The following is a 24,581-nucleotide window of genomic DNA, read 5'->3' as shown; positions in this document are numbered from 1 at the left end:
TTTACCCCAGTTGAACAGTATGAAGCAGGGCTGGTGGTAAAACTACGCAGGCATTATGGAACAGCCGAGTGTCTCAAAGCTAAGAATCTGGACCTGCAATGGTGTTTGCAGTGTGAATTCGGTGAAGAAATACAGCCAAGATATTGGTGCACTTGCAGCTCCCTGCAAGAAGGTTAATTTTATCACTGGTCAAAGACAGATCACCACGCAAAAGGGCAATGTTTAACACCTCTGCTGCACCGCATCACAGCACCATACTTAACATCCCATCACTACCTTGGCACCCAGCCCTTTCTGAAGAGTTGGAAGTGGTCAAATGGGGACAGTGACAACAAAGGGACGGCTATGTGACAGCACTGACAAGTCACATCAGCCTGGGATGAGTCATCCGTAGTATGAGCTGGCACTACATCATGCAAATAAGCTATCTCAGAGCCAGCCTCCGGGGCACCTATAAAAACAGCAAGTCTGCAAAGTCGCTCATTTTTTTAAATTAGCGTGTCTAATATAAGAATCGCAAGTTACTAAAACAGCAAAAAAAGAGCAAGTACTGTGCAGCTCTACAGTATGTTTTGTAAAATATTACAATAACAAGTGACGTGTTGCATGTTGCACAAGTAAGAATTTCACTGTGCTCTGTACAGATGACAATAATGATCCTAAAAAGCTATAAATCAATTTGAGTAACATAATAAAAAAAGTGTTAAGGGCAGGAATCACTGACCCAAGCAAGCATCCACCAATTCATTCGTTTCCCAAACCCAATTCAATGTTGCTGAGTGCGGCAGTCTATCCTAGCTGCATTAGGTGCACAGAAGAAACCAATTTGGAATCGATAACCAGTGTGACAATCTTTGGGATGGTGGAGGAAGCCTGAATGCCCACATCACTCACATAGACACGGGGAGAGCACACATGAGAGCAAACGGTTAAAAAATATGATAATCATTGGCTAGCTCTAATGTCAATCTGTCAATGCTATTTGGACACTAACAATTATCATTATTTTTTTGTTATTATGTTATTTAAGTGCACCTTAAATTGAACTTAAATTAGATTAAAGCTTAACAGACAACAATGTCTGGTAGGCAGGCTACAATGTATTATATTTACAAATCTACTGCTACAATTTGAACAAGAAAACATATAATTATTTGTTCTTGTAGTTGGGATCATTATGCTTTTAACTTTCTGTCCTTTTAAGGGAAAATGCAGTTTCAGAGTGGTGAGTGACTGATTCATCTCTGCTGAGCGGTATGATAAAATATTGAATGGTTATGCAATCCAACACTCGCCTCTCATAAATAGGGCAAGGTTTGCATAGAATAAGTTTATGTGCAGTCATCTCTCGGTATGATATCAGCATTGTTTGTTATCAATGACGGTTACAAAGCAGCAGGGTCAGTAGAACTCATTGGAGAGTGCGTCAGAAAGAAAGAAAGAAAGAAAGAAAGAAAGAAAGAAAGAAAGAAAGAAAGAAAGAAAGAAAGAAAGAAAGAAAGAAAGAAAGAAATGATCACATCCGGGAATATACTGATATTTAAGGCAAGCATTTTTAGACTGAAACTACTCTATTCTGCTCTATTCACCATTCTTTTGTAATTTAAACCAAACTTGTACATTTTCATTTTTATTGATTTTAATTAGAAACAGATAACAATCCTTACAGTCAAAATTTAACAAATCAAAACCAAAACAAAATTCGACCCCCCACCCAAGAGAAAGAGAGAGGAGCCAGCAACTGAAGCTACTCTATAAAATGAGCTAGAAAAGAAGGGTATCCTTTTCCTTGAAATGGAAGCTTATTCTAAAATATTATTGATTAGATCCTGCCAGGTTTTGAAAAAGTTCTGCACAGATCCTCTAAGTGAGAATTTGATTTTTTCCAATTTCAAATAGTATATAACATCAGTTAGCCACTGACTTAGAATAGGAGAGTTTTTCAGTTGAGCAGGACACGTCTACATGGTAATAGTGAAGGCAATTCCAGTTTGTTTGTCCTTCTCCACTTTAAGGCTGTCTGGGTGTCCACCAAACACAGCTGTTAGTGGGTTAAGAGAGATTGTGACACCAACACTGTCTGATAGGCGTGCAAACATTTTTGTCCAAAATATTGTTAATTTGGTACAGGCCCAAAACATGTGGTCTAGTGAGGCTTGAGCTCGAGTTGTACATTTTCAGATATAACTAAAACATGAAGAATTATTTCATTACATTCACTTTCCACTTCAGGACCAACCATGCATTCAATCTTTTACAGTATGTATTTTCTTTTTTTAATTACTATGTGCTTTGTATTCTTTGAGTAGCAGCTAAACTTGCACACCCCTCTGGTTAAAACAGCCCTTCTTGTCTGTGCCAGTGTACGCTCCCCGATGTTCCCTTGGTGGTAAAGAAAGTGAATAATGCTGCAAAAAAAGAAAATGCAGGTGTAACTGCACAAAACTTTTCAATGTTACAATTAATATGTGATTTGCTGGACATTCTTAAAATCATATGCTCTCAATATTTAAGTTTAGCGCACAGGATATTACGACATGTCCAGAAGTTCGTGATTTCTTACTCAAAACTGACATACTGTATTAATCTTAATTATATACTTTATTTACTTGATCTTTCCCCTAATTACTTAAACTTGCACAACACAGCCAACCAGCTATTATATACGAGACAAGAAGACGCATCCAAAACTGCATTAAGCAGACTTCATGCATGGATGGATAGATGGATGAAATTTTTCTTACTTCCTGAGCTCTCTGCTTTGTTATCGTTTCCATTAATATAATCACAGATGTTATTTCATGCTTCAGTTGGCCAAGACTTTTTATTAAATATCTCTTGAAAAGAATTTATAAATAATAATAAGCAGCAGGCATTAAAAAGAAATCATGCAGATTGAAGTTAAAGGTGGCAGAGAGTCACTTAAAAATCATGCTGCTCTTCAAATAGCTTGAACGTCAGCTCGATTTGAAGCTAGAATGCCTTTCATATGAAGTCTAAAGTTCTCCACATTCTTCTGTAGACATACTCTGAGAGTATGCAGTGCAACCCATCCAGGCTGCTTCCTGCCATTCACATAAACGTGTTGCCAAAATGCAGATAAATGGACACTTTTACCTGTGTGGATTCCTATCCGCAGTCTCAGCTTGTCATTGGCTCTGTGCTGTATCTGGAAGGTCTTCACTGCTTCAAGTAATGCTAATGACATTCTTGCTATTTCTCTGGCATGAAGCTTGCCATTTCTAACTGGAAGTCCAGAAACAACCATGTATGCGTCGCCAATTGTTTCCACCTAAAAGTTGAAAAATGTGTTCAGTGAAAGACAAAGTCAGTTTTTACTAATGAATCTAAACAGGGCCTTCAATACCTTATTGGACTCTTACAACATACCTTGTAAACATCAAAATTATCAATGATGGCATCAAAGCAAGTGTAGAGATCATTTAGTAATGTCACAACCTAAGGAAAGAAAAGCACGTATTAATATGGAATGTACTCTTATGCATACTCTCATTTTAATAGCAAATGCAATGTTACATCTTTCTTAAAATTCACTCCTTGTGCATGAATCAACTGGAAAATTCAATATCTATCTATCTATCTATCTATCTATCTATCTATCTATCTATCTATCTATCTATCTATCTATCTATCTATCTATCTATCTATCTATCTATCTATCTATCTATCTATCTATCTATCTATCTCAAGTTGGGCTATACCTTTAGTAAAGGCAGCGCAGCAGTCTCAAACAGTTGCAGAAAGAGGAAACGTACACAAACAATTAAGCTCACACTGACTGAAATAAAGGTACTTCACATGCTGGTGTACTGAGGGTCAACAGATGCTGTATACAGGACTGATTCCCTGGCAGTGAAACCATAGTGTTGCGAAGAGGGAAAGAAAGAAGGAGTGGGATAGGGGTGAAATGTAGACCTGGTATGAAGCCACAAGACCTCTAAGCTGGATGATGATGTGGAAAGTAGCCAATAAAGTTGGGAACAAATTCAAAGTCTCTTTTGCAAAGAGACAGAAGCTATTGAGGTCCAACATGAGGTCACAGTTCTTCCAAGTTGCTAAGTGGCACTACAATGTCCAGAAGTGGAACAAAGTGTACTGAATTGAACTTGCGGGGCATAACGGTGTTACTAAGGAAGGCCTCTAGCCTGCCATCTGTGCAACCAAAAATAACTACCTTTGATTTCAGAAGTTCTACTGGAATGGATTTCAAAACTATAAGGAGCCACAAAGAAAATGAGTCTTCACAGTTATGTGATACCATACCAGGCTGAGAGGGGGCGCTGCCACTAACTATCTTCTCTTTTTTCTTCCTCCACAGTACCTAGAAACCATCCAGTGAGGGCAACTGACTCTACCTCTTCTGGTCAGACCCCTATAAAGCCTGGGCACCCCTCAAAGGAGGCGTCTAATTGTGGACCAAGGAGACAATAGTTGGCCTGCTTGAAAGAGCAGACTTTCCCATCTATCCAATATGCAAGTATCTATGAGTTTAGCTTCATAAAATATATAGTGGCATTTGATTGTGTTATGCAAGAAGTGCATTTTTATAACTGTCTCTGTTTTCCATATTACTATAAAACTTTATTCTTAAAAACTCTGTCTCCAGTGTGAAGTAGTGCTGACTCAGTGAGTACAGGGCTCATTAGTTAGATTATTCCAAACATATTGTTATGTCATAAAAATCATATTTTTTCTAACAAGAATTCCTATGGGCTGAACTGAGCCTGTAATATGTGCTATACAAGGTAATTTTTATATGATAAGGTGTTTTACATATACTTTGGTTATTGGGATACTTGTCTATATAAAGGACACACTCACTCATCCACTTACTGTATAATAATTTAAAAAAACACACACATCTTATGGTTGTGGGAGGAAATGTATTACCTCAACATTGTGATCTGGTCAGGCTTTGAACCTCAGACTATGGGGCTGTGAAGCAAAAGTTCTGAAGACTGTCATTAATATTTATTAATAATGTTTTAGTAATAAAAATAATTAGCAGCAAATAATATTAATTATTATGATTATTTTTAGATGGTTCCACTTATTTCAGTTATTCATTTATGTGTAATTATTCGTTAGGGGGTTACAGTATGCCACTTTCTGCTCCTTGCTCATCTCTGTGTGAGATAGAAGTGCTCTGGCTACCGGGCAGATTATGATGTCTTCTAACTGAAAGCTTCAAAAACTGTAAAGGAAGAAAAGCTCCAAATCTTTAATTCATTGCCTCCACACTGTTGTGGGATCCGGATCCACCCACGCTCTTTCTTTCAAACAGAATATTTGATTCAAGTAAGCCTACAAAGCAGTTTTATTTTTAACCAGAAGGGTGCCAATAGTTCCATTTTTTTGTTAATGGAATCAAAACTTAAAAAAATAGATTTATGAAGTGTATTTGTTTTAAATAGGATTCGTGAACTGCTACTCACTGGAGTCACTGTAGACAGCTATTGGAGTTTTTTTGAGAGTTTGACGTTTTAAAGTTCAGCTTGGATTTTAATAGTGGAAGTCTTCTGTGCTGTCTTTTCTGGTAAACTTCAGTTTCTGTAATCTGAAAATCTGATATTTATTTATATGCTGAGTTTCTTTTATGCTTTTAACCAGGATGTATTGTAGTTTACTGAGTCACTTTGACTGTGAAGTGGAACAAGATGTACCTGCTAGCAAGGCAAATCCAGACCGGAAATGTCTAAAAGAGAAAATGGTTTGCCATGTTTATTGAAAAAAAGAGCACATGTCCAAATGATTGGGTATCATCAAGGACTGACAAATAAAGGTCTTTTATGGAACCTTCATATGGATGTTTCTTTTGGGAACCAAAAATAGTTCCCTTATGGCTTCACTCTGAAGAACCACTTTGACACCTTTACTTATAAGAGTGTATGATGTATGGTGCATCTGATATTGTTGGATTTCTGTCATTCATGGAAGCCCATGGAAGTTGGTGTTCTAGGACAGTCTAGACTAACTTCAGTCAATTAGTTTAGGAACTGCCCCAGAATCCACAAAAAATCCTCCATTTAAAGAAACATGACTTCTTAATCTTTCACAATCAGCATGTAAATTCCTCTAAACCTGTAATTATAAACTGCAATTACAAAACACATAAAATGTAGTATGTAGTAATGGAAGAATCCCCAACAAAGTTGAAGATAAATGACCATTGGATTCAGTCAGTTTATATGCTTCTAGTGGTTGTAATGGCAAAGTTCAGTGTCAATTTGATACTACTGTATACGCAATGGTCAGATAGCCACAGAGGAGATGAAGACAAAAAATACAGCCAACATGGCAGCTGGAGAAAATAAATGTCTAGGAGTTCAAAGGCCAAATGATTGTCCACTGTCACATAGGAATGACAATACTGAAATGGCACAAAACAAATCTGATAAGATATTACAGCTTTATTCAAATGCCTTTTTGTCCAAAAAAGAACAATAATTCAAATGTTAAGTTAATTGTAATAAATATGCATTTTGTAATAATAAAAATTGCAACAAAACAAATTTAGTAATACAAAGTTCTTTGTATTTCTACCTGTAGAGGCGTACTCTCAGCTGATAATGATGTAAAGCCCACGATGTCGCTAAAATAAATGGTCACACTGTCAAAGGCTTCTGCTTGGACTGTTTCACCTCTCTTTAGCTGTTCGGCCACAGAGCTGCACAGAAATTGAATTACAAAAGCATGGTAAGCATTCACACCTTTAGAGACGCTTTACATAACATACTGTACATTGTAGGTGCCAAACAGTTTATCTATCTATCTATCTATCTATTAGTTGGGATGAGGTATACCAATGGCTATGGCAGTGACAGAGAAGGAAGATATATGCACAAATGTAAACCCCTGTACTGGCTAAATGAACAATTCTTTACGTGCCAACCTGATCATATGATTGTTGCTGTAACCAACAGCTCTCGTCTATAGGCTTGATTCCATAAACCTGAAACCTTAGAGGGGGTGCCATAATCTGAGTGAGAGAGAGAGGGAAATGCAACAGTTATAAGGTTTGAGGCCACAAGACCTCCAGGCAACGTGTGGAACTGAGTCAAACAAATGGGAGCAGATTGCCTGCTGGAGGACAGAAGCCATGGAAGTCTGGCATGAAAGCTCAAGACTTGCTGGCTGATGGGTGCCTGCAGTCTGGAGTGAAACAGAGGGTACAGTGTTGGTATTGGAATGCTGTAAACAAAAGTTAAATTATCTTCATGAAAAAATTGTTTTGTATTTTAATTATTCAGTCATTTTAATGTTAAGCTTGTGAAGTTATTGTGGTGTCATTTTGTGTTCCTTTATGCTCATAGTCACCACTGTTTTGTGCTTGTTAATTTTTTGGCCACTGCCATATTGTTTCTGGCTAAGGGATCTGTTGCAGTTCTGATTTATGTTTTATTTCTTTTTTTTAATCTCTTTTACAATATATTAATCTAGTTATGGGTTCTGAACATTGAGGAATCAAAAAATGACCATTAATTTTTTATTTTATGGAGATTTGAAAAAAGTACAAAATATTTATCATTTTTCTTTGATGTTAGATGCTGCCATTTTGTGCACTTTTGTTGTGGTGGTTGCTATGGGAGACATCCAGGGTCATGCTGTGCATGTCATTAGGGGTCAAGGGTGTAAAGGTCAGCTCCATACACTTTGTGGTATCTGAGACTGGACAAAAATGGTGTTGCTGTGTGATGCTTGTGAGAAAACCTTCTCCTGGTTAAGGAATGTGCTTACGGTATTTAGATCTTTGATTTTTCGGATATTTTGTATATAACTCTTGATGACAGTTTGGTTAGTCTTTTGGTTATGAATTTGGCTTGATTATTTTAGCTATTTTTTGTGTCCTGATCCTCCTCAATAAAATTCTCATTTTTTCATTCTGAGAAGGTACAGTTGCTGGTTATATGATTTAGATGGCACGTGGTGTGTAAGTATTGCATCTATTTAAGATGGAGGCATGTTCTGTTTAGCACACAAACTATACATTTTCAAGGAAACACTCATTGGTTTTCTTTTTGGACACTGATTTAAGGTGGTTATTGTGATGTTTTGGTCATTTGGACTTTTGTTACTGAGACCCACTTGTTTGACTGTTCTTTGGAAAATTTTGAACGTTGAGCATACCACCCTGACATCGTAAATACCAACGTCAGCCGTCAGATAGTAGCAATAGATGCTATCACCATAAACAAAATGTCCACGGCTGGGACATCTCATATGAACTGGCTAATCTCCTGATAGAATCCTGACACAAAATAGGGATGTAAAAAGAATAATGAATGAATAATATGAAGGAAGAATCAAAACCAAATATGTACATACATAAAATAATACACAAAACAAAATGAAGATTAAATGTAATTCAGTCTAGAGTCAAAAGGAAAGTTACCTTGAAGAAATAATCATTTGTGAGAAAGTGTGCATTTGGAAAAAGGACAAGCCACACCAGCTGAGTAATAAAGACACAACGGTTAAAGGAGGCCCAGTGGGGCAGCAGCAATGTTTACATATTTTGGAGATGTGTAAATGTCTGAATTTGCAGAACAATAAAAGTCCACGAGCAGCCATGTCACAAGTGTCTGGGTTTTCTGAATACATTGCCCTGTTTGACTTCACTGCTCTTTCCATCCATTCTGTCAATGGCCTTCTGACAGATATGAGTTTACTTCCCTATTTTCATTATTTTAGATGTTTTAATATGTACAGTATCAATTCATTGCATACTTCTTGTCATTATAACTACTGTAACTGTTCTCGTAACTGGCAAAAAGTGTTTGAATTTCTGACTGCGCCTGTTCAGTCTGATTTGCTTCTTCAGGAAACCTCTGGAACCAATTTAAGCAGCACTTTTAAGGGAAGACACACAAAGGATCTTCAGTATACTGCTATTCTTTCTTTAACTGCATTCCTTTGATTCACATTTTTATCTGTGTTGATGTTTTCTATGATTCTGCTGTAATTACAATACTTCAGGCTTTCAGTGTTTCTTTTGCTGCAATGGACACCTGCAATTACTGTGCTGTATCAAGTAGAAGAAGCTAAAATGGAAGCATGTGGAAAAATAAATTACCAGGGCAGTAAAAGGAACTTAAGCAAACAAAAAGAAAAGATTTTGTTTTGGCACACATTTCAGAGACACACAACCATCCATCCATTTTGTTATTTCATGTTAGCAGTGGATGAGAAGTTTAATACATTAAGAGCACCTTGAGGCCTAGTGACAAGAACATTGGTGTTGAAACTACAACATTTTACCTAGGTTTTCCATCTCTGTCTTTATTTCTAAGCCCATAATTTTAACCCTAAAACATATGCAAACTGCTGGATTGCCATATAGAACTTGTGTAGCACCTCAATGTGTTGTTGACTATAGAAAACTACTAAGTAAAATGAAGTATGCTTGTTGTTTTATGAGAGATGTGGCTATTAATTAGCACCCGTGTCTCCCAGCTCTACACAGGTTAATTTCCTAACCAAATCAATGTCTTTCATTTTCCCTGGGAGTTTTCTCCAGGTACTTTGGTTTCCTTGCAGATTTGGTAGCCTAGGGATTCTAAATTGACCCTGTATCAGAGGCTATGTGTAGCTTGTTATTAACTTGCATCATATTCAGTAGTAGTTACTAACTTCGTAAAGTAAACGTTTATTGAAGCAAAGGGTGTGGGGATCACAGTGGCTCACAAATGGGTGGCTGAGCATTTATTATTATTAATAATGTATTAATTATGAATATACCGATTGTCTAGTTATCTCGATAAAGTTCACAGCACTTTCTCAAATTGGGCCAGATTTTGCTTTAATGGATTCAGTTATAAAAGAACTTAAACTACACATTCAATAGAGCCAGCAGAACATTCTGCACCACAATTAGAAAGCTCAGCTTTAGTGATTTATAAATCTGAAATCTGCCTCTCTCTCTCTCTGTTTTGGATGGAGTCAACTCAGCTCCCTTTCATCTAAAGAGCTTCAGATTTCTGCTGCAGTGATGCAAGGCGCCATTAAACTTCATTCTTTGGTGCGTAAATCTAATTTTTCACACATGTTGCAGTTTGAACACTTTCCTGTTTCTATCTCAGACTACCCTCTGGCAGAAAAAACGCATGTGTATAATAACACTCTGGTCTAACATTCATTCCTCTGGTTACTGAAACAACCTTTAAAAAATAAAAAATAAAAAAAATCCTCAGGGGTTGAAATGAGACACAAGGCTACAGCCTCAGCCTCAAATTTATGCATGGCTTGCATTGAGTAATGGCAGATTTGTTTTAATGATTCACTCAAATTTAGCAATTGCAACTGTTTGGACTCTTCAAGGCAATGGCAAGCAGACAATACATCAGCCATTAAAGTACTTTTTATATTAGTTAAACAATCCCGAATTTATCAGATGTGCTGCCTACACGCTGCTTCTGGTTCACGTCCCTGTAAGGCTAAATCAGTAAGATGGCTGATCAGTAACTGAGCAAATTCCTCATCTTCGTTTACGTGATGGTCTCGGATTCAGGATCATTCATATGCATCTTAGCGTTGGGTTTTACCAGGAAACTAGCAAGCCAGTTAATCTTCTTATATAATACGCTACCATGGCTGTCCGTTTATCTGTCCAGGGTTTTAAATCACCTGTAGCTCACAAACCGTTTGACCGATTGACCTGAAATATGGTATACATATACTACATGTATATATATATATAGGTGGAGTGATGGCACTAAGGCTAGGGATCTGCACTGGCAATCGGAAGGTTGTCAGTTCGAATCCCGTAAAATGCTAAAAGGGACTCTGCTCTGTTGGGCCCTTGAGCAAGGCCCTTAACCTGCAAATGCTAAGCACTTTGAGTAGTGAGAAAAGCGCTATATAAATGGAAAGAATTATTATTATTACGTGATGTCTACTATCTGCTTTTGGGGTGATTATTGACCTCCAGGGTCAAAGTCAACCCAGGAAGGTCAAGGTCAAAAATCAAATAACCTGTAGCCTGAAATGTGGTACATTGAAACTCTGCACTACAGCTTTATATTAAAAATGAAGAGTTTTGGAATTATTACTCTTTTTATTTTTATTTTATTTTATTGTGGAATCAACTCTCTGCAGCGGGCAGCAGGGCGGCCGTGTGGCACATGTGTACAGCCTCCATTCTCATTCCCTACCACCTTTGCCGTCCTTACCCTACCTCTTCATATTTTAAATCACTCTTGAAGCAGATTGAAGACTTGAGTGCCAGCTTAAGTGAAAAATTAAAGAAAACGTACTAAGTAATTGCAACACAAACACTGACTTAATCAGTTTTAACATGAAAAGAAGCCGACCAGAGAAGAGAAGAAACGGCCCGCTAGGGTGGAGAAAAGAAGAGCTGCTTAGGAAGAAGCAAGCACATCAACCTCTGAGCATACGAATGGTAAATGTACAGAGAAAGAAAGTCAAGTGTATTCACTGCATGTTATCATGCAGTGCGCCGTTACTGGTACTTAAATAAAAACCGAATAAACTTAATAATGACTTGTCGTGTACCAAAATAAAACAAAACCATGGAAACCTATAAAGTAGTGCTTAGTGCAGAAGTAAATTGCAACAAAGGAAACAGAAAACAATTTTGGTTAAAATATACAATTAATAGGGAACAACCTAGAGGGAAAGGGTTTGTTATAATATGATTACCTTAGCCATATAGAACTTGTGTAGGTATTCATAACTACTGAACTCAACGGCCATGTTGCTGAAAAACTGTATACAGTCTGTGTTGCTGATGTACAGCACAAGAGCCATCATAATACTATTGCATATTTACAAACACTCCCAGGTCCGATGGCATGGTTAGAGATTATAGTGAAGTTAGTGACATATTAAAAAAAAATACTTATTTGTGGACATGAGGTCTATTTATTACTATTATCCTTGAGGGAATCATGGGAAAATACAGTGTATGTAATCACTTGACATGCAGTTAAATATTTACTTTCTAGTGTGCTCCAGTTGAGGATTTTTTAGAAGTAGGATGCATATGCATCCTATTTTATTTGAAAAATCCTGTGTAGAACTCTGCACTAAAGACTTGTTCTAAACTTACGGCAAGCCAAATTAACATCTAAGGATATCCTGAAATTAATTTCAGACATCTTAAAGTGCTGTGTACTTCTTAAGGTATCGGAAACTTGCTTGAAAAGATCTTGAAATATGTTCCTTTAGATTTTACGACATCTGCAATACATTACGAGATATCTCAAAGTCACTCTTTGGAAAATGTCCTGTTCATTCAATGGGATTTCCTGATGCAAGCTGAATTAACATTTAAAGATTTCTGCAATGTGCATGTTAAGATATCTGTAAATACATTTTAGATATATTGAAATTGATGTATTTTGAAATATGTCAAATAGATTTCCTGATATTCTGAAATGAGATTGACTGTATATTTTGAGATATCTGAAATGCATTTCAAGAGATACTGAAATAACTTTCTGAGCATTTTGAGGTATATTAAAATATGCCTGTTAGGCAGTTTGAGATATCTAAACTATATTTCCAGATATCTTAAAATAACTTCCTATGCATTTCAAGATATCTCAAAATCACTTCCTGTCAAATCTCCTATTGTTTCAATAAAATGTCATGACTAGTTTAAGATATCTTGAAATGAAAAGGAACTAGTTTTGAGATATCTTGAAATAAGCATGATATTGCAAGGCAAATTTAACAAAGTGCATATTAATAGTGCATTTTGAAATGCACAGGAAGTTAGTTTAAGATATTTGAAAATGTATTTAAGATCATTTGAAATGGACTTGCAATATTATGGCATGCTGAATTAACATTTAGAGATATCTCAAAATCCATTTGAAGGTATCTGAAAATGCATTTGAAATATCTCAAGGATATCTGAAATTCATTTTGAGATAGATAGATAGATAGATAGATAGATAGATAGATAGATAGATAGATAGATAGATAGATAGATAGATAGATAGATAGATAGATAGATAGATAGATAGATAGATAGATAGATAGATAGATAGATAGATAGATAGATAGATAGATAGATACTTTATTAATCCCAAAGGGAAATTCACAGATATCTCTAAATGTGGCTTGCCATATACAGCTGTATTTTAAGATATCTTGAAATGTATTTGAAATATCTCAAAATGCACAGGAACTTACTTCAAGAAGTCTTGATTGCATTTGAGAAATACTGATATGCATTTCAGATGTCTTGAAATAAACAGTGTATTCGTTTTTATGATATTTTATATTTGAGTTATCTTAAAATGCATTTAAGATGCAGTATATTATGAGAACTCAAGCAAAATGACACCTTTTATTGGCTAACTGAACAGATTACAATATGCAGACTTTCGAGGTTAGCTCAGGCCCCTTCTTCAGGCAACTTGTAATTGAGATACAGTATATTGAAATAGACAATTATCTGTAATTAATTTTAAAACATCTTAAATACATTTTCAAATATCAGGAAATGTATTTTGCGATATCTCTAATTGTTATTTTGGCTTGCTATATAGAGAATTTAATGGCCATTACATTCTTTAATGAAAAACTAATAATTCTTTTGTGTTTCTTTTTGTGAACACCTCAGACCATTAGTCTGTGGCATGATACACACATTCTATTTATACCTCATCATAAATGCATGAACAGATTTTCTTCAATAAAATATACAGATATTTTCTCAGAAATTCTGTTTTTGGTTTCTCCTGCGTCTTCAAGGTCTTCAATACAAGAGATATAAAGCTTAAATAGAAACAGTTATCACACAAAAGTGTACACATCATTTCTTGTGGTCATGGTAGATCTGTTCTGTGGAGCCTTCTAATACAATTTCTGAAAATGGATGGATGGACTAATATAAATGAAAGTTAAAAATTCCTCACTGAGGCAGGATTTGGTAGAGCAGGTTCTCTGCCTTTCTTTTTTCTTCCAAATAAGCATGTGTTCGCTCTTCTACCAGCTTCTCTAGATTGTTTGCATACTGCTCCATTCGTGACAGGAGGTTGTCCAGAATGCTTGTGGAACCCTCCCTGCAATATAAAGCATACAAATATGTTGACAGTCCTGAAAACAAAATAATATTCTAAAGATCAGAAGCATATTTTATTTAATTAACACAAGATCTGGTTATTTTTCTTTTAATATAAGGAATTACCCAAAAAACTACAGCCTGCCCTTCTCAGATTCGATATCAGACCTTGCTTTCCAGGCAGGTGGCCAACCTGGCAATGTATGGTGCTCCTCTGGTTTTGTCTATTTTATTAGATGTTCAGGCACAGAAGATGCTGTAAAACAGCAGCATTTTGAATTTGATTCTTTATTTATAATAGTGTTTAGTTTAACGAAGCACTTTGGAATCTGATATTGCAGGGATATGTGATGTGAAAGAGGACACTCTTATTTATAAGTGGAATTTCTAATAGTCATTAAAAACTATAGAAATGCAACTTTTCTAAAACACTGATGATGATTACTTATAATTAGAGTGTTGAAAAAAAATTTTGAAAAAATTATAATCCATCCATCCATCCTTTTTCTCAATTAATTTTATACAGAGCAGTGTGAGCATAAGTTTGGACATAATTCAGGAGCCAACTCTGGTCAGAATGTTAGTCGAGCACAGGGAACACACACTCGCACTCACTCATCATCCACCCATCTGTTTTATTAGCCTTTTTTTAATAGTGCAATTGAAGGAAAGACTCCATCAGATGTAAGACAGAAGTGAGGTTTGGACAGTACACCAGTCTGTTACTCACACACACACACACACACACACACACACACCAAGGGTCACTCACACAAGGCCTTTTTAAATTTTCCAGTCAGTCTAAACTGTACGTCTCTGGGGTGTGAGAGTAATCTCAACTGGCTGAGTTTATTTGCTGTAGATTATCTGGTTAAGTTTACGGAAAGACATGCTTCCCACATCTCGAAGATTTGAGCTGTTTGTTTCTGGTCCTATAGGTGCCCAGAGATGCTCAGGCTATCTCCACTCATTTTTGGGGAATTGTTTGTTCCAAGGTCCCCTCATATTTTTAGCCTGTTTAAATGGTGTATGTTTTTTTTATGGGGAAGCTAGATCCTCTCTGCTTGGCTTTTCTCTCCCTTTTAAATTACTGAAGGTTGGGTAACCTACCTGCAAAGTGTTCAGGATTGTAAGGTGCTCCAAAAAAAACATACGGAACCAGGGTCTAAGCACTGAGTCAATAATTGTGTTGCCACAGTACCAACAATTACACCGGACAACAACTTTTTTTAGCAAATATTTTACTTCCTGAAAAATGTTTGATGATTATGAGAAACAGTTTGAAGTTGATCTCAGATATCATGTTTTATGGGCATATCACACAGGAATTTGGAGAAATCATGAAATCAACATTTATTGAATTTAGTGTGTTTAATCACTTAATGATGCTGACACATTGCACTAGTTCTCTTGAGCTAAAAATGTTTTGCTGCTGAATTACGTTTGTACTCAGCCTCTGATGCTTCTTGTTTATGTGTACAACAATAGTAAGCAAACACTGATGAATTCCACTTGCACTGATATCGTTTTACAATCATTGCAATGTCCTGGTGAAACCTTTCATGTTTTACACTGACTGTGCCAAGATTAGCAGGGAATTAGCAGAAAATTAAACTTTAAGGACATGTCGCACTTCATGGTCTTGTATGCTTGTTGGACACAATTTGCTGCTCTGTAGCTGCCAAGAAAATTCTCAAAACATCCTTGAATGCTGTCTTCCAGCCCCACTAGCAGATATTTAAACCCCTTGTCATTGATGATGTGTCTGACTTGTGAACGGACATAATAGCCTTCGTCAATCTTGCTGTCAGTTACTCACGGTAACATCTGTCTCAGATATCGTTATCCTTCAACTTTCTTGTTCATCACTTTCACAAAATATTTTTGATCTGTCGAAGAAGAAGTAGAAATATCTTTGTTGGGTGGACAAGTGGTTTATGTGCCACATGTTTCTGCCCTGGAACCAAATGCTTTCAGATTGGCCAATTATTTTTAACATAATGAGGCTCTTTAGAGTGGCTCTTTGCAAATGAAATAACAGCACTTGGTATATCTGAGCAGCATTCCCAGTAGCAGGTTCACTACTTTTAGATCACCACAGGTGTTCCAGTTACAATTACTGTACTGTATATGTACTTTATATTGTAACTGCCCAAGAGGAAGGACAGGCATCCTGGCCAAGGTGGAGAATAATTTCTTGCCCAGATGGGAGGCCAGAGTGGAAGGAGAAACGAGCATGTTAGCTGGATGACGAATCTGCTCCTTGTCTGGCCAGCATCAAATAAATGATGGACTAATGGAGGCGAGGAGCAGTTCTATCCCCCATACAACAGGTGGCAGTGGTCAGTTTGTACACCTGCAGGGGTTTATGGAATTTGGAGGCTGGAAGTGAAATCCTGTCTGGGTCCCTGGGTGCTGTTAGAGGGGGCCGTCGGGGAAGGACCTCCCTGGTTTCCATATGACCCAGAAGTGCTTCCAAGAGGACATGCTGTGGCACTGCAAGCATTCCCAGGTCCAGCTTAAAAGGAGCCCACCACCTCACATAGGGCAGCCAGAGTCAGGAGGCAGCTGATGGCACTCAACTGGAGGTGGAAGCTGGAATAAAATCTGTTTGTTTGGAGTATTTGGCTGGTGTTTGTCTTAAAAAATTGTTGGTGAAAAATAAAAATGTAGTGTTACGTGTGAATTGTGTTATGCGATATTGTGTCTGAGGTTTGGGGCTCAGTGGAGTCCCCTTGTGGCCACAGAATATTTATAATATGTGAGGAAATCACAAAAATAGGTGATTGCAATGAGATGGTATGTGGTAGGAGAATCAACATTAACACTGTTTACGTTGTATATAGCGCCTATCATATTATTATGATTTCAGCTAGAACAATCAGTCAATGCCAAAAAAATGATTTAGTAATTATATAATGATACATGAAATATCCAGTGTGAATGGTTTTCATTTTTCTCAAATATGTTATGATTGTTGCAATTTTAAAGTCCTTTCATTTTAAATAGTTTCAGTGGCTTCTTAAATATGTCAAAATTAATTAATGTCACGGTCTTACTGCTTTTCCTGGTACGTGTCAGGGTGTTGACAGGCTGAACAGACCTGACCAGACTTCACTATCCCCAGCTACATCTTCATGTATTTCCAGTCATGTCAGTAGTTACTCTTGAGGAATTCCTAAGTGTTCCCTTGGCTAAATTTCAGACCAGAGTGCCTGATGCCCATTTGTGGCTCTTCCTACTGTACACCTTTCTTGAGTTGTCCAAGAGATATCTTATTTCTATGCTCAAACAAACGCAACTGTCATTTCGAAGTACTGAGCAGCTATGGCTGCTCTACTCCAACGTAATCCATGATTCTTCAGCTCCTTACTCTGTGATGAAGGATAAGCACTCTAATCCTGGAACATCCTAGAAGAAGGCTGGATTTCTTTTGGATGTGGGATGTGCAGATCACCTCATAAATCGAGATCTCTGTTTAATGACAAAGCTTGTGCTTCCTCTACCTGAACAGCATAAGCAATTATACTACTGATGCACTTAATCTGATGGTCGACTTCATAATCCTCCCCTGCCTCATTTGTAAACTAGCCCCCAAGATCTTTGTAGTCCTCGACTGCAAGGTCCAGCTGACCACACACATTTAGCTGAGTGCTAGTATTTTTTGGAATGAATAATTGCCTTTGATTTGGAAGTGCTGATTTTCCAAACCACTTCGCATTTACAGTAGATGAAATCCACACAAATGCATTCCACATATCACAGCCAGATAAGGCCAAAAGAACAACACTGTAAGATACTCTCTACCCCTTGTTTTATCTTGATACTCTTTTCATAAAAAATCAGACAGGATGGGAGGTAGGATGCACCTTTTTCCTGCACTCATCATAAAGGGAAGAATGTGAGCACAGTTATAACTTCATATGCTCATGAACCGAATGCCGTTTGAACAGCAGGCCTAGAATCCCATACTCTTGATTATTGTCTAGTAAAATACTCTGGGGAGCACAGTCATAAGCCTCCTCTAGTTTTCCAAAAATTGTTTATACAAGACAGGTAATAAACTCTCATGATGCATCTAGTTATGCAAAAACATGGCTCCTTGGCCTGGATGTAAGTCACAATGCAGTATTCATCAGTAATAAGTATCTGTATGCAACACCAAACTATTGTTGGCATCACTATTGTCTGGTATGGGCTTTTCCTGGGCCGTTAAGTGTTGTTTTTGTGGTGGTTTTGGAAATAATTGGTATGACTCTAGCTGGCCAATCCAGACATAATACCTGAATTTTCCAAGCAAGACTAAGATAACATGTTAACCAAAACACCCTAAAAATATCCATCTTTTTGATCTCATCCAACATTTCAGCATTGTCATTATAGAGCTTCATAACAATGCAGTGACGTGGGCCAAAATAATTGATCCAGTTTCAACATATGCTACTGGTACTACTCTCATGAGGATGCTTCCCCCCCTGTTCATGAGCTCATTAAAGTGTTCCCTGCATCTGTGGACATTGTCCACAGTTTAGGTCAGTATCTCCTGAGCTTTGCAAGGACCAATTAGAGGCTGCCTAAAAGAACTTTTCAAATGCCTCCCACATCCTGTCCTTCACTACCGTAAGCTATTATGCTATTGGTCCATGAGTTTCTCTCCATCAAAAATGACTTCACACCCACTACTAACGTTGCATGGAAAGTCTGTTTTTTATCATTCTGGTTCCCTTGTCATTGGTGTCCAATAACAGGTTCTAGAACTGGTATTATTGCCAGAGCTCCTCATAGTCACCTTTACTGCTGAAGTCTTCTATAGCCTACATTTGAACTCCATGAAGCCGAGAGTTTAAGTTTTGCCAAACACAGAATTCCCAGCAGACTAATATATTGCTAAATAATTCACTACCAGGAAACACTTTTGTGAAATTAAAAGAAAAGCACTCTGATGCCTTAAGCATTTAAAATGAACACCTGCATCCCCCCTCATTCATTGGTCCTGAGCTCAGCCCAGTAATAGCTTATTCATTGGAGAAATGTAGCATTTTTACGTGATATCAACTGTGCAAAGTTTGCTAAAAGAAGTGTGTAATTAAAGATTACAAGTTGCAGAAAAACAAGTGAAACCATTATCAGGAAGAGACTATGCCTTGGACTTGTGCATTTCCAATGTACTGTTTCACAGACTGTCACTAAATAATTACAAGGTACTCCAATTTGAGGATATAAATATAAATGTAACAATAGGATGTGAGTCTACAATTCAAATGCTCATTCGCATTTGAGCTCATTCTGTTTTAGTTCATGAGACTTATAGTAAAAATATATGTGTTTTAGGCATTATGAGCATATGATTGGATGACTTCAAATGTAGGTTATGCAATACAAGATTTTTGTTGGTTACTATAGACATATCAAAAACTGTTTAATCTCTGTTCTGCATTAAAAGTTTTTTTTCTTTAAAATTTAATGTATTTCCTTAAAATACATTAGGTAATTAAAATATAAAAATAATATCACTTTTGGATGTAGCGTTTCTTTAAAATGACCTTCTTGTCCATTGGTGCAAGTTCCAAATGTACAGCACTCATCTGGGAAATTAATAGGTGGGGCAGACCCAGAGCAAGACTTAAATCACATGATCTAGGGCTGACTTCTGATTGGCTTCCATCCTAGGGGACTCTTGCAAAATTGCCACCCTGTTAAAGCTGTGCTGGAATCCTGTAACATTTAACAGTTAAAACCAGACTTGGTGTTATATATCCAGCTCTCCTTTCATACATGATCACTTGTTATTGCACTGAGGCCACCTCTCAAGGTCTCATTGTCAGAAAGTGTATATTTTTGCATATGTCCCATGCCACGTTCCCAGGTTTCATCTGTGCACTTTGACTGAAGAAGCATATCCTAGGCCACCTGTTTCATATTTATTGGCAGTTTTCTTTAAGATTAACCCTACATCAGAAATACTCTTTAACCGTAGACTATGCCTTTTTTTCACTGTACAATGTAAAACAGCATATTATTGTAAAACAGCACATTAATAACTCCCACTTACTTGTTAAATTTCCTGATGAATATTTTAATTTGACTGAAATCTGGACGTTCTGCTGGCTCCTCAGCCCAGCATCTCTCCATTAATAGAGCCAGCTCTTCACTATGCAAATTAATGTCGATGGTTGGTCGAAAATAAGGCTTCTGCCCATTCCTGACTTTTTGAACGATCTCTGAAAATGGATAAAACAGAGTTTTCTTGTCACTTTTTGTACCTACAAGGGTGTATTATTGAAAGCATTCAAATCTGCTGCTCTTTGCCTCTGTTGCAGGGATATGAGTCATCCTGCCAAGTTTTGTACTGAATGGTATTTAAAACTTCACAGATAAACCGGAGGAAAAATGCATGAAACTGGATTCATTTTGTCGCAATTATTGTGAATGTTAACTTGGCTTGCCATAAATTTAATCTGTTTGATTTAATGTAAAATATCTAAAAGACATTAGAATATTGTGTAATATAGAGACAAAATACTCAAATGTTTCACAGAATGTTCTGTAATGAATAATTAACTCATTATGTCATTTATGTTTTTATATACACTTTTTTTAAACAGCAGAATATATTGAAAGTCATCTCCAGAATCAAAAAATACACAACTGTGCTACAATTCATTTCTTTCAACGCGTATAAACCTTTGTTGTTCAGGCAGCTTAAATTCTTGTGCTGAGACAAGATATAAGGCCTGCACAAGCCATCAAAAGCCCACTGTATGAAAAGGCTGCATATTTTATTCTTCTCTACAAATGCAAGGGAAAAAACATAGAAGAAAAGGAAATATCTAAAACCCGCTGTGGTCCAAAATAAATGTATATGCCCCTGTCTGCCTAGTGGAGTAGTTTATCTGCTTACCCACTAAAGTATCAAGCATGGCTCTTGTCAGCTCTGAAATTCTTCCCTGAAATCTGATGACTCACCACTGATCCTAAACTTAAAACTCCAAGGGAAGACTTCATTCCAGCAGAAAGAATGCACCCTTTATCACACATCCCCTGCGCTGACCTAAGGGGGAGACTCTCCCATGAAAACTGGATGTAAGGAGGATCGTTACTCCCAGGTTTTGCTCTACCATTTAATGAGTTACAATACACTGGGACGTCCCTTTTGCTTTACTGAAGAATGCCTTGTAGAAGCAGTTATTTAATTTTAGTTCTGCCTATGCATTTGGGCACTTCAAACCAGTTGGGACAGAACTATTTGGGTGGGCTTCTTAGCTAACCAAAATATGCATTTCAACAGTGTGTGGGCCATGTTACTAATGATAGTGAAGGAGAGACAACTTCTTCTGGAGATCTGGAGCAGAAGAGGGAATGGCTATTTGGAACACAGAATGGCCCTCACAAAAAAGAGCACATCATTGGTTTGTTTTTATGAGTGGCAGAGAAGGTGAAAGGTCACAAGTCTGTGCTCTGAATAGTCCAAGAGCACACAAATGCAGCATTAGCTTGTGTATGGCTGCTAGTCATGCTGCTATTCCAGAGGTCATGACCTGTGATGTCACTGAAAAGAGGGTATGAAATGGTCATGCACTTCCTAATTATCTGAAATTGGATAGAATTACTTTACATATTGCAGTAGTTTGCTTTGCTTTGTGCTCATTTTGATTTTGTGAAATACAGACTTCCTGCTTTAGGTTTCTTGATGATGTTTTCTGATTTCTGATTGGGATTTGGTAAAAGAAATGTCATCCATCCATCCATCCATTTTCCAACCTGCTGAATCCGAACACAGGGTTACGGGGGTCTGCTGGAGCCAATCCCAGCCAACACAGGGCACAAGGCAGGAACTAATCCTGGGCAGGGTGCCAACCCACCGCAGGACACACACAAACACATCCACACACCAAGGCCAATTTAGAATTACCAATCCACCAAACCTGCATGTCTTTGGACTGTGGGAGGAAACCGGAGCGCCCGGAGGAAACCCACGCAGACACGGGGAGAACATGCAAACTCCACGCAGGGAGGACCCGGGAAGCAAACCCGGGTCCCCAGGTCTCCCAACTGCGAGGCAGCAGCGCTACCCACTGCGCCACCGTGCCACCCAAGAAATGTCATGTATACTTAATTTTTCATCTTACATTTCATCTTCTGATCACTATTTAAAATTATTTCTGCTTTTAATACCAAAGGCATAACAAGTGCAAAATAAGATCTATAGTCAAGGGAATGCCTTAATTGGACATTCTTAACCAAACAGTCAGTCACTTTCTAACCCACTTAGTCCTGAACAGGGTCGCGGTGGTCTCCTGTAGCCTATCCCAGTGAGCATACGCAAGGAATAATCCCTGGAAATCGTGCCAGTCCATCGCAGGGCAAACACCCACACAACAAGCACACACAAGGGCCAATTGAGGATCTCCAATTTCACCTAACCTGCCTTTCCTTTGACTGTGGGAGAAAACCAACATAGACTGGAGGGGAACATACAAACTCCACACAGGGAGGACCCGGGACAAGAACTCTGGTCTCCTTAATGTGAGGCAGCAGCGTTACCACTGTGCCACCATCCTGCCCACCTAACCAAGCAAAAACATTTAACTCTATCTGGAGAGAGAGTCTTTCATTTATATTTTAGGTAAAGTTCCATCCAAAATTACTGTAGCCCCTCACTCTTAAATAACATGTTGTCTAGAACATTACAAGATTGATCAATGTTTAGGGTGGTGTCCATATTATCCAGCACAACATTGGAAAACGTCATTAAAGATGTAACACCAAGACCATACAATATAAATGAAAATAAAGAAAGAAATTTAGACAATGCAAAAAAATCCCAGATTTCACCAAAATACATAAAACAAATGTAAATTATGATTTAGTCTAATTCTTGAATGCTTACGTATCCAGTTAGTCAGTCAGTCATTATCCAACCCGCTATATCTTAACACAGGGTCACGGGGGTCTGCTGGAGCCAAATCCAGCCAACACATGGCGCAAGGCAGGAAACAAACCCTGGGCAGGGCGCCAGCCCACTGCAGGGCACACACACACACCAAGCACACACTAGGGACAATTTTGGATCGCCAATGCACCTAACCTGCAGGTCTTTGGACTATAGGAGGAAACCCACGCAGACACAGGGAGAACATACAAACTCCATGCAGGGAGGTCCTGGGAAGCGAACCCAAGTCTCCTTACTGCAAGGCAGCATGCTGCCCACTTACGTATCCAACAAAGCAAAAAAAACACAAAAAAAACCCCCAAAAACCAGGACCTGGGGTTTTTACCTGAGCTTCCATTTCGAGAAAAAATCAGAGGGAATCATTTTTGGATTTCAAAGTGAAATTTCTCTGTGCTGGGGAAGTGGCTTCTAACACCTTCACTGACTAGATGAAGAAGTGCAGCCTGTGGGCTGCTATTGACACATTGGACATTGGAGATGGTCAACAACATATGAGAAATAGTTTCTAACATTTTGCTAAGTAGTTTCAAAAGTGAATAAACACTGCAATATAGAAAGACTATCCAGTTTATGAATGTTTCCCCTGATCCTGGAAAGTTGCATTCTTCATATGATTTTGCTTATCTGAATTGATTTTGTGCTGAATTTGAAGCAAAATCTCTTGGGAAAGAACTTTGGGAAAATGTATATGGTCCTTTGCATGGCATACAAGATGAATCATTTTGGGCAAAACCTAGTATCATCATGTGCCAGATAAATCAGGCATTTTATCATCTAAACCTAAAACTTTCACATGTCATGTTTGCAAATATATAAAAAATACAAAACCAAAGTCATTTTAATGAGAAAATGGACATCATGCTTTATATTGGTAAGATTACCTTTTGGGCTGAGATCCATTCCCTCTATGTAAAATGGTCCATTTCTCAGTGCAATCTCTTGCAGGATTATTCCAAAGCTATAGATGTCACCTTTCTGGGTTCCTTGAGGAGGTGTCCTTCCATATCCCAGCAATTCTGGAGCTGTCCAAAGTTTTTCTGAGATAGAAGAAAGGAAGAATGAAAGGTCATGGTGCAGTTACTCAGCCAAGGTTAATCCTGTATAGTATCTTACATGTCAAGAACTTTCACCAGAGGAAGCCCGCAGCTATTCTGAGCCGTGGCAGAAGCAAAGTGTTTAATCATAGAATAAAGAAAAGAGATTGTCCTTAAAAGAAAAGTACAGCAAAAGGATCAGGAGATGAATGGCAAGACAAAGAATGATCAAAATTGAATGAAGATTGCTTGCAACAAGGTCAACATAATCAAAGTCAAAGATATTATGAATACCAATATCATAGTCAAAATATGTTGCAATGTCACAGATTAAAAAAAAACAATAAAACAGTACAAGCAAAAAGTCAGTACATTATCTCAAACTACCATGGCAACGCTCGGTCAATTTAGAAGTTTCAAATAACATAACAAACATTCTGGAATTAGTAGTCATAAAGTAGAAGTTCTTCCTAAATAGGATGTCAGTCCATTTCAGAGCACTAATTTATGCTTAGGATGAAAGAGGAGGACGGCAATATCC

The 24,581-nt window shown here is 37.6% G+C and overlaps 1 protein-coding gene across 1 annotated transcript in view; it reads right to left on the bottom strand.

The window, feature by feature from the left end:
• npr2 (natriuretic peptide receptor 2) overlaps positions 1-24,581 on the bottom strand; it is a 200,743-nt gene that overhangs the window by 14,282 nt on the left and 161,880 nt on the right. The window contains exons 14-19 of the mRNA XM_028804819.2: positions 23,888-24,043; positions 20,106-20,274; positions 13,908-14,054; positions 6,565-6,688; positions 3,391-3,459; positions 3,118-3,292 (exon numbers count right to left, since the gene is read on the bottom strand). Of these exons, the coding sequence (XP_028660652.1) occupies positions 3,118-3,292; positions 3,391-3,459; positions 6,565-6,688; positions 13,908-14,054; positions 20,106-20,274; positions 23,888-24,043 (840 nt within the window). The remainder of the gene's footprint in view (positions 1-3,117; positions 3,293-3,390; positions 3,460-6,564; positions 6,689-13,907; positions 14,055-20,105; positions 20,275-23,887; positions 24,044-24,581) is intronic.

The sequence above is a fragment of the Erpetoichthys calabaricus genome, chromosome 7, assembly GCF_900747795.2.
Source record: "Erpetoichthys calabaricus chromosome 7, fErpCal1.3, whole genome shotgun sequence".
Taxonomy (NCBI): Eukaryota; Metazoa; Chordata; class Cladistia; order Polypteriformes; family Polypteridae; genus Erpetoichthys; species Erpetoichthys calabaricus.
This window is presented reverse-complemented; position numbering and strand designations above follow the sequence as displayed.